Below are 11,781 nucleotides of genomic sequence, written 5' to 3'. Positions count from 1 at the left end.
CAAATCAAGGCGCTTTCCAGTCATTGGTGCACCATTCCTCTTTATTACTGGGGGGGGGGGGAGGGGGCACAGATGGTGCCCCCCGGCGTCCCCTCACTCGCGGGGACGGTTGATGACGACCTCCCCCAGGGCCTCCAGCACCTCCCGCTTGTAGTCGTCGAAGTCGCCGTCGATCTGGCTGAGGCCCTGCTCCTCCACCACCCACAGCTGACAACCCGTCTCCGTGATCAGGCGGGCATCGTGGCTCACCACGATGACGGCTGCGGGCGGCGGCGGTGACGTCACGGCGAGGTGGCGATGATGTCATGCCACCCCACCCACCCCTGCCCCAGCTTTCCCCCCCATCTCACCTCCCCGGTATTCGTTAATGGCGTCAGCCAAAGCGTCGATGGATTCGATGTCCAGGTTGTTGGTGGGTTCATCCTGGCGGGGGAGGGGAGGGTGAGGGACCCTGGGGAGGGGAGGGGTCCAGGAGCCCCGCCCCCGCGCCCCGCCCGCTCACCAGGATGAGGACATCGGGCTCGCGGCAGGCCAGCTCGGCAAACACCACCCGGGCCTTCTGCCCTCCTGCGGGAAAGGGGGGGGGGGCTTAGCCCTGGGTAGCCCTGCCCCCAATGTAGCTCCACCCCCTAGGCTGAGTGGCTCCACCCCCCGCTCCCTGATAGGCTCTGAGCCCTGCCAGTAACACTCAGCCCTGCCCACACCAGCAGGCCCCGCCCCTTTCTGAATCCTGACAAAGCCCCTCCCCCGGGATCACGAGGCTCCACCCACCCCATGGCACACACCTGCCCCTCCACCCAAGCCCCGCCCCCTCCATAGCAGCCCCCATCCCTCTCCCCACAAGACAACCCCCCCCCGGCTCCACCCCCTCGGGTGCTGACCCCACCCCCTCAGGCGTTGTCCCCGCCCCTTTTAGGTGCCGGCCACGCCCCCCACCGGAAAGCTTGGCGATCTGCAGGGTGTGGGCGTGTCCCTCCAGCCCGAAGCGGCCCAGGCACTTGCGGGCGTCCTGGTGGGGGAGGTTGAAGCTGCGCTGCAGGTACTCGGCCGCCGTCTCCTCCAGCCGCAGCTGCTCGGCCGCTTGCTGGTTGAAAAAACCCACTTTCTGGGGGAGAGGAGGCGGGGGTCAGGCCACGCCCACCGGCCACGCCCACCGGCCCCACCCCTGGGATTAGCCTCCCCCCCCTCCCTTCTGCTTTGCTGCATGGAACAGCCTGCTGCAGGGGGAGCCACGCCCCCTCCTCATAGGCTCCACCCCCTCCTTTGGGCAGAGCACACCCCCACCCTGATGCTCCGCCCCCACCCTAAGCTCCACCCCATCATTTGCAGCCCCCCCTCCACCTCTAGAGGCCGCCCTCCCTTCCGAAGCCCCGCCCTCTTATCTCGAATCCACGCCCCTTTCAGAGGCCACACCCCCTCCCCACTCACCAGCCGGTGGTTCCTGCGCATCTGCCCCCGTATCTGCAAGAGACAGACACGTGTTTTTGGGGGGGCGGGGGGGGCTGTGCAAGACCCCAAAATCCAACCCCCCCCGAGCTCCAGGGGGTCCCCAACCCCCCCTCAGCCCCCAGAAGCCCCAGGGACACCCCAAACCCCTCACAGGGTATGGGGGGGGGTTTATTAGAGGGTCTCCCCCCACTGAGGACTCCCCAGATCCCCAGGGGGAGCCCTAAAAACCAGAGAAGTCCCCCCAAACCGAGACACACCCCCCACCTTTTTGGGGGTGTACCCCCCCCCCCATTTTTTTTGGGGGGGGAGCTCCCTACCGGTGTCAACTGCCCGGTCAGCAGCTGCAGCAGCGTGCTCTTCCCCACGCCGTTGGGACCCACGATGCAAACTGGGGAGGGGGGGACAGGAGAGAGAAAAAAAGGGGGAGCCCCCGGCACCCCGTGTTATTGTAGGGTCTCCCGGGACCTCCCCACACACCTTATCGTAAGGTCCCACACCCCCCCACGATGTTTACGTAGGGTCTCACCCCGGGACTCCATGTCGATGCCAAAGTCGAGGTTGCGGAAGAGCAGCTCCTGCCCCTCGTAGCCAAAGTCAACGCCTGCGGATGGGGTGGGGTGGAGCTGAGCTGGGGGGAGGCCCCAGACACCCCCCAAATACCCTCTGACCCCCCGCCCCAGCACCCCAAATCCCCCTAATTGCCCCATAACACCCCCCAAATCCCCCAGGGTACCGTGGAGGCCGAGGATGGGGGGGCTGAGGGGGGGCGGGTTGGGGAAGGTGAAGCGGACGGTGTATTCCCGGGGTCGCTTCAGCAGCTCTGGAGCTTCGGCCGCCTCCTCTGCCGCCGTCCGTCGCCGGCACTTCTGCTGCTTCCGCGTCAACGCTTCCTTCGTCTGCTTCTCCTGGGGGGGGCGAGGTAGGGGGATTCACTCAGGGATCTGCTGAATCCCCCCTGCACCCACCGCCAGATCTTTTCTAGGGAGCTGGGCTGCGTGGCAGGATCCAACTGTAGGAAATCCTGTGGGATAACAGCCCCGCTAACTGCCCCCGGCACCAATCCGGCCCCCAGATCCCTCTAGATCCCCGCAGCAGATCCCACCCCCAGCGGGGATCCCTGTTGTGAAGCGGAGGGATCCCTGGAGGAATGGGAGTCCCCGGGACGAGGATCTGGGGGTGGACACGATGGAACTGAGAGATGCTGGGGGCAAACGGTGATCCAGGGGTGGGGCAGGGAGTGGATCCCAAGGGAATGGATCCCAGAGGGATCCCCCCCTCGCTTACCGCCTGCTTGGTGGACTTGCCACCAGCCTTGAGGTCACGGAGCTTCTTCTCCTGCTTCTCAAACTGCTTCAGCAGCTCCTTCTGCTTCTGCTGGTACATCTTCTTGAACGTCACTGCAAAGGACAACGAAGCAGGACATTGGGGGGGGTGCAAATAACCCCCCTAATTGCCCCAGCCCCCCCCCAATTTGTTTGCTGTCCACGCACTGTAGTTGCCCCGGTAATAGAAAAGGCGTTGAGCGTCGAGGTGGATGATGTCGGTGCAGACGTCATCGAGGAATCCCTGGTCGTGGGACACCACCAGCAGCGTCTTCTTCCAGGTCTGCAGGTAGCTGGAGGAGAAACATGGGATGGGGACATCAGCGGGGGGGACGTTGAGGGGATGATGTGGGGACAACCCCTCCCTCCACAGGGGAATCACATCTCAGAGAAAAACCTGGCAAAGCACTCTGCTTTGGGAATGCTCTCCTGTCTTGGGGACAGCTCAGATCATGAAGGACAAACGCCCTCTGGGGACACCCCACCCTGGGGACACCCCCACCCTGGGGAGAAACCCATCTTGGAGACACCCCAACCTTGGGGACACCCCCACCCTAGAGCCATCCCACTATGGGGACACCCCATCATGGTGTCACCCCACCTTGGGGACATCCCCACCCTGGGGACAACCTACTTTAGTGACATCCCCCCCTTGGGACCACCCCCTCTCAGGGTCCCACCCCCCCCCACCTCTGGGAACCCCTTCTTGTCCCTTGTCCCCCCCTCCTTGTCCCCCCCGTCCCCACTTGTTGAGCCAGATGACGGCGTTGAGGTCGAGGTGGTTGGTGGGTTCATCCAACATCAACAACGTCGGCTCCATAAACAAGGCCCTGAAGTAACACTGGTGTCACCAGTGGATCCCGGTGACGCCTGTCACCGCCCCCCAACATCCCCTCTCCTGCCACTTACCGGGCCAGTGACACCCTCATCCGCCACCCACCGGAGAATTTCCTGGTAGCTCTGTTCTGCATTTCGGGATTGAAGCCAAGACCAGCCAGGATACGCCGCGCTTTGGCCTCTGCGGCGGCTGCCCCGATGGCCCGCAGCTCCTCGTACACCTACGAGGGGATGGGTGTAAATTTAGGGAGTCCTCAGGGATTCTCCGATGTCCCCAAGTGTCCCTGTACCTTCTCTAGGCGCTCAGAGGCCGCATCATCGCCCCCTTCCAGCATTGCCTGTAGTTGTTTCTCCTCTTCCAGCAGCCGGAGTCGTTTGGTGTCGGCGCGCAGAACTGCCTGCACCGCCGGCGTGTCATCTGCCACCACCTCTGGGGGACAGGGAAGGGGTTTTTGGGGGGGAGTCTCAGGGGTTTTGGGGGGAACTCGGGTGTTTTTGGGGGACCTAGGGATCCAGGAGACCTCCCCCCTCAGAACCCCAAGCGCACCTTGTTCACAAAGCAGCACGTCAATGTTGGGGGGGATGCTCAGCGCCCGGTTCGCGATGTGCTTCAGCAACGTCGTCTTCCCTTTCCTGCCGGCAAAGGAGGGGTTAAACACTGCTGGGGGGGAGGGTTGTGATGATTCCCCCTCGCTCCCCACAGCCCCCCCCGCCACCCAAGGGTGAGGGGCACCCACCCGTTGGGTCCGACGAGGCCGTAGCGGCGCCCGGCCACGATGTAGAGGTCGGCGTTGACGTAGAGCTCCTTCCCGTGGGCCGAGATGCTGAACTTCTCCAGCTGCGATGGGGAGTCGGGGGGGTCAGGAACCCCCCCCCCGGGGATAATGGGACAGCCCCCTCACCCCCCCCCAGCCCCTCCGACCCACCTCTGCTTTCCCCAGTATAATGGTATGATCCAGTCCCCCCATTTCCCTGTGTAACAGTATGGCCCAGTTCCCCCTCCTTTCCCAGTACAGTGGCTTGTCCCAGTTCCCCCATTTCCCAGTATAATGGTATGTCCCAGTCCCCCCATTTTGCTGCATCATAGTATAACCCAGTTCCCCCTACTATTCCCAGTACAGTGGTTTGTCCCAGTTTCCCTATTTCCCAGTATAATGGTATGGCCCAGTCCCCCCCATTTCCCTGTGTAATAGCATAGCCCAGTTCCCCCCCCCCTTTCCCAGTACAGTGGTTTATCCCAGTTTCCCCATTTCCCAGTATAATGGTATAATCCAGTTCCCCATTTCTCACCACAATGGGGCAGCCCACTGGGGAATGGAAGATACCACCTCTGTAATACAGGGGGGCACAAGGGAAATACCACCTCACCAGGATGGAGGCGGAGAGGTAGGTACCACCTGGCTGGACTTTGGGGGGGTTTTGGGTGATTTGGGGGGGGTCCAGGGAGTTTTGGGGGTCCCCAGGGGGTTTTATTTGGGGTCACCTTGATGTCAGAAGCGTTTTCCAGCATGGCCTGCCGCGAGGAGAGCTCGGCCTGCGACACCGAGAAGTCGTTCTCGCCCGCCGCCGCCGCCGCCTTTATGGTAGCGACCTGTCGCTCGTACTCCATCTTGGGGGTAGGGGGGGAGAAAGGGGGGGAGAAAGGGGCGGGGTCAATAACAAGCCACACCCCTCACAAGCCACACCCATTTAGGACCAGGCTCCGCCCCCCCACCCTTACCTGCTTCTTCATCTTCTTCTTCTCTTTCTTGCTGACGCGGGCGTCGGGCTCGGCCTTCCTCCCGGCCTCCTCCTCCTCCTCCTCCTCGTGCTGTGACAGGGACACCCCACCCCCACCCCGAGCCCCCCAGTCAGCCTCAGGCATCCGGGTGGCTCCCCCACCTCCCCCTTCCCCCTCATCCCAAAGGAACTCACAGGCTCGTCGCCCTTCATGGGTTCCTCAGCCTCGTCTTCTTCCTCCTCCTCATCATCGTCACGCAGAGCTGCGAACTTGTTCTGTGGCTGGGGGGACACACAGATGCAGTGGGGGGGGATATCCCACACTAAAGAGGGTTTGCCCTGCCTGCGCCCCGCTTTACCTTCCCGCTTTTGGGCCGTGCATCCTCATCGGAGCCTTCGGCCTCATCCTCGCTGGGGGCTTTTCCCTGAGGGGGGGGGAAAAGCGGGGTGAGACCTCAAAGCATGGGGACCCCCACCCCAGGGTGCCCCCTCCCCCAAACTGCTCCTTTACCTGCCGCTTCCCCTTGGTCTTCTCGTTCTTGCGACTCTTCTTCTTCTTATCACCCTCCTCTTCCTCCTGCCCAGAACCGTCAGAAAGGGGGGACCCAGGCATCTGGGACCCTCCCCCAACACAGGACCCAGTTTTTGGGGTGCCCCCACCCTCTCTCAGCGGACACAGGCAGCCGGGTTACCCCTACCTTGTTGCTTTTGCCTTTGCTGGGCCGCGAGGTTTCACCCTTCCTCTCTTCCTCCTCCTCCTCCTCACTCTGTTCCTGGCTCAGTGCCGCGAAGACATTGCCGCCCTACGAGTGGGATGCAGGGGGGTGGGGACTGGGGACCCCGAAATATTTCCTTCCTCCCCCCCAAATTTCAGCGGGTCCCAGTTTTACCCCCTGCTCTCAAATCTTGGCTCCTTTCCCTCACTCCCCCTTCCCCATTTTCCCATTGCTCCCCAATTTTGGGGTGTTCCTCCCCTCAAATTCCCCCCCTCTTATTTTTGGGGTCCCTTCCCCCTGCTATGTGCTCACCTTCCTCCTCCTCCCCCCTTTCCTTGGGGCTGGTGCTGTGGGGGAGACACGGAGAAGGGAGACAGGGTTAGGGAGGGACCATAGAGCTGCAGATCAGCCACAGCCTAGAGCGGACCCAGCCCAGCACTTCCTGGTGGGGACGCTCTAGCCCAGGCGGACTCGCTACTCCTGGGTGGGGGGTGATAAAGGACCGGCCCCCCCCCCATCACAGGACTCACCTTCCTCCTCCTCCTCCTCGCTGCCGGCAGCTGCCAGTTCCTGCAGGCGCCGGCTAAGCTCCACCTCCTCAGCCTCAGGCTCCGCCCCCGGACGCCGCCGCTCTTTCCGCCGGTCTCGCTTCCGCCGGGAGGCCTGGGGGGATGACACCTCGTTAATCCCCTCTTTAATTATCCCTATCATTACCCCATTCATTAATTCTAAGTCCCAGCTTCCCCAGTGTTCCCCTCTAGCCCCACCCCCTTTGCCTCAATGGTCTTCGCCCCTCATTAGCGCAGCCCTAACGAACCTGTTGGGCTGGCACCTCCTTCTCCGGGGGGGTGGGGGTCTCAGCAGGTGCCGGTTTCTCCTCCTCCGCTAGCTCCTCGAAAAACTGGGGGCAAAGGGCAAAGGTCAGGGGTCGCAGGGTTAGGGTTGGGGTCAGGGGTCAGGGGTGAAGCGCTCACCGATTTCTTGCCTCGCCGGTCCTTCTTGCCCTTCTTCACTGGTTGGTCTGGGCGGGGAAAGGGGGGGGGGGGGCGGCGTCGGGGACCCAAGCGTCTGGCCACACCCTGCCCCACCCACCCCACGCTGCCCTGAGGGACCCAGGTGTCTGGAGCCACCTCCATCCCAAGGGACCCACCTGTCCCATCCCCCCACAACGGGCTACGGGCCCCAAGCATCCCAGTGCTCCCCCTCCCTCCCTCCCATCTGCTTTACCACCCCACCGACGCACCCAAAACCCCCCCAAAAGCATTAATCCCCCCCCAAAAGGGTTAATGCCCCCCTAAAGGGACAATCCCCTTTTCAAAGGGTTAGTTCACCCCCCCCGAAAGGGTTAATTCCCCTTCCAAAGTGTTAGTTCCCCCCCCCAAAATGAATAATTCACCCCCAAAAGGAATAATTCTCCCCCCCAAAAGGAATAAAGCCCCCCAAAAGGATTAGTTCCCCCCCAAAAGGGATAATTGCCCCCCCCAAAAAAAATGCCCTCCCAAAAAGGGATAATTCCCCCCCCCAAAAGGGATAAACCCACCCCCGAGACCTAGACATCCAGCTGTCGCAGCCCCCCCAACAGGCCTCACTGTCCCTTCAGGGGACCCAGACCCAGACCCACCCCCCCTCCCCTCCCCCCCCAGGTGTCCTGACTCCTCCCCTCCCCCCCCCCGTCTGGAGAGACCCCGGGGTCCGCCCTTACCCTGTCCCTCGCCCTCCCCCCGCCATTCCTCCTGCTTGGCGGCCGCCGGGCGCGCTCCCTTCGGCATGGCCGGGCGCCTCTTACTGCGCCTGCGCAGCCACAGAGACTCGGCTAGAGCGTCGACCCGGTAGAGTCTTCGCTTCCGGTCCGCCACGGCACCGGCCCGGGTCGTTTCCGCTCGGGATTGGTTCGCTGGCTCTCGGGTCCCGCCCACTGACTCCCTAATCGGGTCGGGAGAGTTCGTCCCTCCCCCTTCAGGGTTGATTCTTCCTCCCATTGGCTTTCACGGGTTCGTCCCGCCCCTTTCTGGCGTAACTTTTTCTCCCATTGGCTCCCGCTGGTTCGTCCTTCCCCGCGAGGTGTTGTTTCCCGCCGTTGGCTCTCCCGCCGATTCGTCCCTCCCCCTTTCTGAGGCGATCTTCCCTCCCATTGGCTCCTCCCCCTCCCATCTCCCTCCGCCTTTCACCCTTTCTATTGGTCGCGGCCGGCCCCGCCCCGTCACGTGATCTCCCGTCATGCCCCGCAAGCGGCCGTTCAGCGCGAAGCGGAAGAAGCAGCAGCTCCGCGACCGGCGCGAACGGAAGCGGGGCGGTGAGCGGGGACCGGGCCGAGGGAGAACCGCGGCGGCCGGCCGGCCCCTCACCCCCGTTTTCTTTGTCCGTAGATGCCCCGACAGGGCCGGACTCGGGTCCGGGCAGCCGTAGTGGGAGCCGGGAGCGGGGAAATGACGCGGTCCCAGTTGAAACGGGAGATCCGGTTCCCCCTCCCCGCCGTCATGATCCCGGCAGGTAACCGGGAGGGATGGAAAGGAGAGGGCGGGTTTGGTGTGCGGTTCGAGGGAACCTGCGTGGGTGAGTGAGGGGATCCGGGCGTCTACGTGAGGCTGCGGGTATCCGGCAGGTTCCGGCTGCAGCTGGGGGGGCCGCGGGCCGAGGCCTTGGCGCGACGCCGGCGACGGGCCCAGGAGGAGCTGCTGGAGCTGCTGCCCGAGACCGCCCTTGAGCTGGATCCCGACAGTATTTACGGCCCCGGTGAGTGGCAGATACCGTGGGGGAAGGGGGGCAAATACACCGGGGGCAGGCAAGTAAGCAAAGAAGGGGGGCTAAGCAGCTTGGAGGGGGGGCAGTTAAGTGCTGGGGACTGTAACTAACAACTAGGGGAGACGGAATTGCCCTGGGAGAGGGTGTAATTAATCATCTAGGGATAAAATGGCTTGGGGGGGTTAATAATGGTCGAGGGGGGTCTGAGTGGGGGCAATTAGACATGGGGAGTGGGGGATGTGGTGCTTAGGAGGGGTGAATGGCCTGGGGGGGGGCCAAATGCCCCCCAAGGGGGTCCTGGGGCTGGTGGGATCCACGCTGCTGGGTGCTAGGGCTGGATTTCCCACGTCGGCCGCCCTGGAGTTTTGCCATGAGCCCGGAGGAGCTGCGGGTGAAGGAGGAAGCGGCTTTCAGCACCTTCCTCCGAGCTCTCCGGGAGGGCCAGCGCCCCGGGGGCGCCGAGGAGGGGGGCACCGACGGCGACGATGATGGTGGGGACGTGGCTCCCTTTGAGCACAATCTGGAGGTGAGAAGGGACACCGAGGGGATGTGACCGGGCCGGGGGGGGACTTTAAGGGACAAAGGGGGTCACTGTGTCCCTTCCCAGACATGGCGGCAGCTCTGGCGGGTGCTGGAAATGTCTGACATCATCCTCCTCATCACCGATGCCAGGCACCCGGTGAGTGAAGGAGGGATCCAGGTGTCTGGGGTGGGATCCAGGCATTTGGGGTGCTGCTGAGCACTCCCCCACCCCCTACGCTGTCATTGGTGTCATCTGTCCTCCCCATCAGGCACTGAACGTGCCGCCGGCGTTGGCCACCCATGTGACGCGTGAGTTGGGGAAGGGCCTGATCCTCATCCTCAACAAAGTGGACCTGACCTCCCCTGCTGTGGCCACTGCCTGGAGCCACCTCTTACGCCGTCGTTTCCCCGCTGCCCGCGTTGTCCCCTTCACCTCCGCTCCGCGACAGAACCTGGCACGTGGTAGGGACCTGGTGAGGGTGGGGGGTGACGTGGGGAGGGGCACCCAAGTGTCCCGAATCCCTCCCCTCTGCCACCCACCCACCCTTATTTCTCCCCCAGGGCTACAACGGCGGCAGAAACGGGGGGGTGGTTGGAGCCGGGCTGTGGGACCCCGGCACCTTCTGGAGGCCTGCGAGAGCATCGTAGGGGGAGAAGGTGAGCAGGGAAGGGGGGCACCCGTGGGTGCTGAGGTGGGGGGAGAACGTATGAGGTGGGGTCTCCCATCCACTTTCTGGGTGGGGTGGACTGTGGTGTCCCTTCAGTCGCTTCATGGTGGGGTGGGTGTCTCAAGGGGTGACTGGGGGGGGGTGGATAGAGCTGTGGGGACCCCCATGGGTGCTGGGGGGGGGGGTGGTGTCCCAGCATCCCCTGGGTGCCCCTCTCCCCCATCATCCCCCACCATGGCTTTGCAGTGGACCTGAGCAGCTGGCGAGCGCGGCTGGACCGGGCGGAGGAGGCGGCGGCGCGGGGGGAGGAAGAAGAGGAGGAAGAGGAAGAGCAGCAGGAAGAGGCGGGGGACAGCGGAGAGGCGGATGATGGTGACGGTGGCATGGTGGCCCCCCGGCAATGGGAGCGTTACCGCCATGGCGTCCTCACCCTGGGCTGTGTCGGTGAGGGGCGGGGCTTCGCGAAGGGGCGGGGCTTCGCATAGGTGGGGTTATGCTGGGTGTGGGTGTGGACCCTGGTGAGGGGTGGGGCTGATAAGGGGGTGTGGTCTGCCCCATGAGGCGGGGCTTATGGGGGTGTCTCCGCCCACCAGGTAGAGGGAAATGGACTGGTGAGGGATTAGCATGGGGGTGTGTCCTGTTGTGTGGGTGTGGCTCCCGGGAGGGGGCGTGTCCCGAGCCTCCCCCCCTCCCTGTCAGGCCTGCCGAACGCTGGCAAGTCGTCGGTGCTGAACGCGCTGGTGGGGCGAAGCGCCGTCAGTGTCTCCCGCGCCCCCGGCCGTACCCGCTACTTCCAGACCCATTTCCTCACCCCCCGCGTCCGCCTCTGCGACTGTCCTGGCCTTGTTTTCCCCTCCCGCGCCCCGCCGGCTCTCCAGGTGGGTCCTGGCCCCCCCCCCGCCTCACAGAGACACCCCCCCTGTCCCTGCTGAGCCCCCTCCATCTGCGTGTGTCCCCCCGCCGCAGGTGCTGGCAGGCGTCTACCCCATCTCGCAGCTGCAGGAGCCTTACTCGGCCGTGGGCTACCTGGCCTCCCGCATCCCGCTGCCGCCTCTCCTCCAGCTGCGGCCCCCCAGCGCTGCCGCCGGCTGGACTGCTTGGGACATCTGTGAAGGTATGCTGTATTCTGAGCAAATTCACTCAAAGGGGGCTTTTTTATTATTATTAAAGTTTTTTTGTGTGTGGGTTGTGGGGCTTTTTTTTTGTTTGTTTGTTTTTTCTCCTAGCGTGGGCAGAGAAACGAGGGTACAAGACAGCGAAAGCGGCTCGCAACGACGTCTACCGGGCGGCCAACAGCATCCTACGCTTGGCGGCCGAAGGGCGACTCCGCCTCTGCCTGCGCCCCCCCGGCTATGCTGCCCAGAAGGGTGAGCCCGCGCTCCCACCATCCCCATTCCCCCTTCTGCCCCCCAGGGGGGCTGGATCCTTTCGGGGGGGGGGGGGGGGGTGAGGTTCCCAGATGTCTGCGTCCCCTTACTATGCCCCCCACCCCCCCAGATTTATGGGAGCAGCACCCCGAGACGGCAGCGCTGGCGGCACTGCAGGAGCAAGGGGACCCGGGTGTCCGGGGCTCTGCCCCCCCTGGGGAGGGGTCGACCTCGGAGGAGGAGGAGGAGGGTGAGAGTGGTGAGGAGGTGGAGCCTGGGGAGGCCACGCCCCCTGCCAGCACCGCCCCCAACCCTTTTGCTCTGCTGGGAGAGGATGAGTGTTAGTTCTACCCCTCGGGGGTGGAGCCAAGGGGAGGTCCAGCCCCATATTGTTACACCAATACCATATATAGAATAAAGGAAGGTTTATTTCTGCAGC

At 63.9% G+C, this 11,781-nt stretch overlaps 2 protein-coding genes across 4 annotated transcripts; one reads left to right on the top strand and one right to left on the bottom strand.

Moving 5' to 3' along the window:
* Positions 1-19: 19 nt before the first annotated feature.
* On the bottom strand, positions 20-7,951 carry ABCF1 (ATP binding cassette subfamily F member 1). Of its 3 annotated transcripts, none has more exons than XM_075019076.1 (26): positions 7,746-7,951; positions 7,018-7,064; positions 6,861-6,944; positions 6,574-6,706; positions 6,356-6,390; positions 6,026-6,130; positions 5,839-5,904; positions 5,687-5,752; positions 5,523-5,609; positions 5,329-5,418; positions 5,092-5,217; positions 4,346-4,446; positions 4,156-4,241; positions 3,899-4,038; positions 3,681-3,829; positions 3,518-3,601; positions 2,940-3,064; positions 2,734-2,846; positions 2,183-2,354; positions 1,976-2,050; positions 1,767-1,837; positions 1,429-1,461; positions 937-1,101; positions 503-567; positions 351-423; positions 20-260 (listed from the first exon to the last, which is right to left on the bottom strand). In XM_075019076.1, the coding sequence occupies exons 1-26, from the start codon at positions 7,810-7,812 to the stop codon at positions 246-248; spliced, it is 2,373 nt and encodes a 790-aa protein (XP_074875177.1). In that variant the 5' UTR covers positions 7,813-7,951; the 3' UTR covers positions 20-245. The 3 variants fall into 3 exon arrangements, with proteins under 3 accessions (XP_074875177.1, XP_074875176.1, XP_074875174.1); XM_075019075.1 differs by having other exon boundaries at positions 937-1,105; positions 6,356-6,392; positions 6,579-6,706; XM_075019073.1 differs by having other exon boundaries at positions 937-1,105; positions 7,746-7,871.
* A 274-nt stretch (positions 7,952-8,225) lies between these two features.
* GNL1 (G protein nucleolar 1 (putative)) lies at positions 8,226-11,779 on the top strand. Its single transcript, XM_075019119.1, has 12 exons — positions 8,226-8,336; positions 8,410-8,533; positions 8,646-8,776; positions 9,118-9,311; positions 9,393-9,464; positions 9,577-9,769; positions 9,869-9,964; positions 10,222-10,419; positions 10,675-10,853; positions 10,942-11,089; positions 11,202-11,342; positions 11,473-11,779. The coding sequence occupies exons 1-12, from the start codon at positions 8,261-8,263 to the stop codon at positions 11,685-11,687; spliced, it is 1,767 nt and encodes a 588-aa protein (XP_074875220.1). The 5' UTR covers positions 8,226-8,260; the 3' UTR covers positions 11,688-11,779.
* The last annotated feature ends 2 nt before the right edge of the window (positions 11,780-11,781 follow it).

The sequence above is a fragment of the Buteo buteo genome, chromosome 32 (genome assembly GCF_964188355.1).
Source record: "Buteo buteo chromosome 32, bButBut1.hap1.1, whole genome shotgun sequence".
Taxonomy (NCBI): Eukaryota; Metazoa; Chordata; class Aves; order Accipitriformes; family Accipitridae; genus Buteo; species Buteo buteo.
The sequence above is the reverse complement of the archived record's forward strand: the minus strand, read 5'-3'. Positions and strand labels throughout refer to the sequence as shown.

Coding starts and splice junctions, on each gene's coding strand:
- ABCF1 (XM_075019073.1), bottom strand. CDS start 7,812: ATGCCGAAGGGAGCGCGCCCGGCGGCCGCCAAGCAGGAGGAATGGCGG. Junction 3,602..3,680: donor ATGAGGGTGTCACTGGCCCG/GTAAGTGGCAGG, acceptor GTGTTACTTCAG/GGCCTTGTTTATGGAGCCGA. Junction 568..936: donor GCAGATCGCCAAGCTTTCCG/GTGGGGGGCGTG, acceptor CCTTTCCCGCAG/GAGGGCAGAAGGCCCGGGTG.
- GNL1 (XM_075019119.1), top strand. CDS start 8,261: ATGCCCCGCAAGCGGCCGTTCAGCGCGAAGCGGAAGAAGCAGCAGCTC. Junction 10,420..10,674: donor CCTCACCCTGGGCTGTGTCG/GTGAGGGGCGGG, acceptor CCTCCCTGTCAG/GCCTGCCGAACGCTGGCAAG. Junction 11,090..11,201: donor TGCTTGGGACATCTGTGAAG/GTATGCTGTATT, acceptor TTTTTCTCCTAG/CGTGGGCAGAGAAACGAGGG.